General features: G+C 43.5%; 1 protein-coding gene across 1 annotated transcript in view; it reads right to left on the bottom strand.

The window, feature by feature from the left end:
• Nucleotides 1–3372, bottom strand: part of rbm12bb (RNA binding motif protein 12Bb) — an 18820-nt gene continuing 15448 nt past the window's right edge. Inside the window, exon 2 of the mRNA XM_005934833.3 lies at nucleotides 1–1993. Coding sequence (XP_005934895.1) covers nucleotides 10–1971 — 1962 coding nt within the window. The 5' untranslated portion in view covers nucleotides 1972–1993 and the 3' untranslated portion in view covers nucleotides 1–9. The remainder of the gene's footprint in view (nucleotides 1994–3372) is intronic.

The following is a 3372-nucleotide window of genomic DNA, read 5'->3' as shown; positions in this document are numbered from 1 at the left end:
ATTTTACTTTCACACAAGTAGTAGCTTTATTTTTCTCTGCCCTATTGGTCTCCCACCTAGTTCTTCAACTGCCGTTAAAGCCTCTCGACGAGACTCAAATACCAAAGTAGCAGAGCCTTTAGGTTTTCCACTCTGGTCATACTGCAGTGACACAGATCCAGGTATTATACGATACCCGTAACAAAAATCGTAGATTTCTTCACTTCTGATTTGGAAAGGTAGGTTGAGTAACTGAACACAGGTGGGAGCGTCAAAAGGCTCCACAGGGGAGCGAAAACTGCCACGAACTCCATTGCCCCGGTCTTCTGGAGAACGAGACCGCGCTGCACAAGGCTCATAATCAATACCTCCATGGATGCTATCCTGTGCATTAGTTACTGATATACCCCCATCACGAGGAACCCTGAAGTCAGGATATGAAGTGTCACCAGTGAGATAAGATGCTCTTGCCCAAGTACTGCTCCCGAGATGGGAGCAGTACTTGGGCAAGAGCATCAGGCAAGAGCACCAGTGGTGCAAGAGCCACTGCTGAGATAGCAGTGGCTCTTGCACCACTGGTGGATCAACACCCAACTCCTGCATCTCAGAACGTGTAATGCATTTTAGTATGACTTTTGACCCAAGAAACCGTCGTCCATCGAGAATGAGTGCCCTCATAGCCTCTGTCTCAGATCCAAAGACCACCAAAGCTTGTCCAACCCCAGCACCTTCTCGATCCTGCAGCACACACACATTGTCCTCTGTGATATTAAACCCAAGGAAGAAGTCGATGATCTCAACTTTTCGTACATCGAATGGCAGGTTTCGCACAAACACACATATCTTCTCTGAGTCATAAGGATCACTGGAGTAAGACGCAGGCCCCTCCTGAAACCTTTCAGAGTTTCCAGAAGGCCGGACAGTGGTACCTTGAGGTTTCAGAAGGGCAATCATGTTCTCCCTCGAAACTGGACGGGTATGCACTAGTCGATTGAAAAACTGTCTTTTTTCATGAGCTAAAGCTTCACAATAGTCACGCAAACTCTTGAACAGCACTAGTGCAGATCTTTTTTGTTTCCCATCAGAGTCAATCAAGTGCAGGATCTGGTCATCCCCAAGTTTCGCATTATGAAAAAGACGTTTTATGTGTTCTTTTTCCACTGCAAATGACAGATTTTCCAACAAAACACAGTACTCCCCTTCTGAAGGAGCAATGTGCCTCTGAGCCACAGGTGATCGTGACCTTACACGGTGCTGTGGATCCCTCTGATCGGGAATGGGTGATCTCCCCCTTTGGAAACTGCCACCTATGACAGCTGTTGGCATTCTACCAGTAACCCGATGCCAATCATTCAATGTTGTCGTGGAGATCTCAATATACCTTGCGCCAATGTATTCCCGATCTCTCTTCAACCCTTCCATTGCATCCTCTCTTGTTGGAAATTTGACAAAACCTGTTCCATTGTTTAATCCTTGGCGATTTTTTACTAAAACAACTTCATCAACAACTAAACCACCAAAAAAGTCACAAATTTCCTTTTCAGTGACAGAGAAAGGCAGACCTTTTAGAAACAAAAACACATCATCTGTGTTTGGGGCCCTCTGGAGCAGGGGTGGAGGACTGTCACCCGATCTGCTGGCTGATCTCCTACCCATCTCTGGCTCCATAGATCTGCGAGGATGTCCAATGTCATCTTCAAGCCGCCTTTTCTGATCCCTCTCCACAATTTTTGTTGTTCTGTCGAGCATATTCTGCATCTCTGCTTTACTACTTAACAGCAATGTAACAGGTGAGCCTCTAATGACACCACCTGAACGTATCATGGCTCTTCTTGCATCTTCATCTGAAGCAAAGATATTGAAAGCCTCGTCTCGCTCCCCACCAATTATATGCACCCCTCCATCAGGAATTTTGAGGCCAGTGAAGAACCTGCGAATATCCTCAGAACCTGCTGTGACTCTCAGGCCCTGTAAACGGATGACGACCGCCATGCTGAAGCACAAACAACAGCACCTGTAGACAGAAGGATATAGAATAATATTATTGCCAACAGAGCATCTGTAGCTCTGTGCCAATTTCCCGGCATTTCACTGTACCACCATGGAATCTGAAAAGCAATGCACTCTCAGGGGCAGATACACCATTTACACCAATACCCAAAACGGCCAATTTTAAAAAAAACACACAAGACTGCCTAATAAGAACTGCAGAGGTTAATCACAAAGCCACCTCACATTCTAAAGAGCCAAGCTTCAAAGCACAAAACTAAAGGCCTTTACGTTGAAATCGCAGCAAAATTAAGGAACTAAAACACAGACCATATTAAAACTAAAATTCTGCTCACTATTTAAATTATTTGACTCAAGTTCCCACCAAATTGACTTCACCAAAAACCCAAACAAACAAAAAAACATCGGTGGCACAGTGTTCACCAGCAAATGAGGGGGGAAAAAAATAAAAATAAAACCATACTGGTTTCAATAACCGAGCAAGATTAGTTCTGAAAGATGCCAAGCTGAAACTGAAACCACCTCCCAAAGAAGAAAAATCCTCAATATAGCGAGTCCACTTTCAAGTTTATAAATAATGTCCACTTATTTAGCCAAGTGATCAACTGCAGGAGAACAGCCTCGATGACCAGTCATAAATCCAGCTGTGAAATCTGCGCTTGGTGGGGGGTAGGGAGTAGTTCTTCATCTGGCACTGTCATCTTACAGAAAAAAATGACAAGATCACGCTTAACAGCAGATAACATCTCCAACCGTTAACCTTTGCTCCATCTGTTCCAGACATGATCAAACGCTGCTCCAGATCAGTCTCAGACTTCACAAGCACATTAAGCTGCACATTTACAACACGTGAAACCCTTCAGTATTGCTTTAGAGCTAGGAGTATACCAGTGTGGTCATAGCTCAAAGCAGCATTTTCATTTGTTTTGGGCAAAGAAGTCCTTACTTGACGTTACTTACAATACCCAAATGTATCAATTATGTACATTTTAGCTTCAAAGCTGTGCAAAACACTCCAATGTTTCAGAAGTTAATAGCTGACTGCTCGTAAAAAGCTAGTTAAAAAAAATGTTTTATTCTTCAGCCACCACAAAGTCCACCTCAATTCATAATTAAATGAATTTGGATCTTCTTATAAGCAAACCTAATTAGATGGTGAAAATTCACACTCCTTTGTTCACTCCTTTTTTGTGTTACCAGTTCAGATTTCCTGCTTTCAAGCTGGTCAGACAGGTCGAGCTAGACTGTTGTTTCTGATGAACCAAAGCAGGAAAAAAAAACCCCAAAGAAATCAGGATGTTGTTCTTCTTCAAGGTTTCTTCACAACATTGCCGCCTTGATCCAGCTTCTCCCAATGATTCCAAAACGTGCAGTTTATAGCAG

The sequence above is a fragment of the Haplochromis burtoni genome, unplaced genomic scaffold, assembly GCF_018398535.1.
Source record: "Haplochromis burtoni strain Fernald_Lab_line unplaced genomic scaffold, NCSU_Asbu1 Contig_120, whole genome shotgun sequence".
Classification (NCBI taxonomy): Eukaryota; Metazoa; Chordata; class Actinopteri; order Cichliformes; family Cichlidae; genus Haplochromis; species Haplochromis burtoni.
The sequence above is the reverse complement of the archived record's forward strand: the minus strand, read 5'-3'. Positions and strand labels throughout refer to the sequence as shown.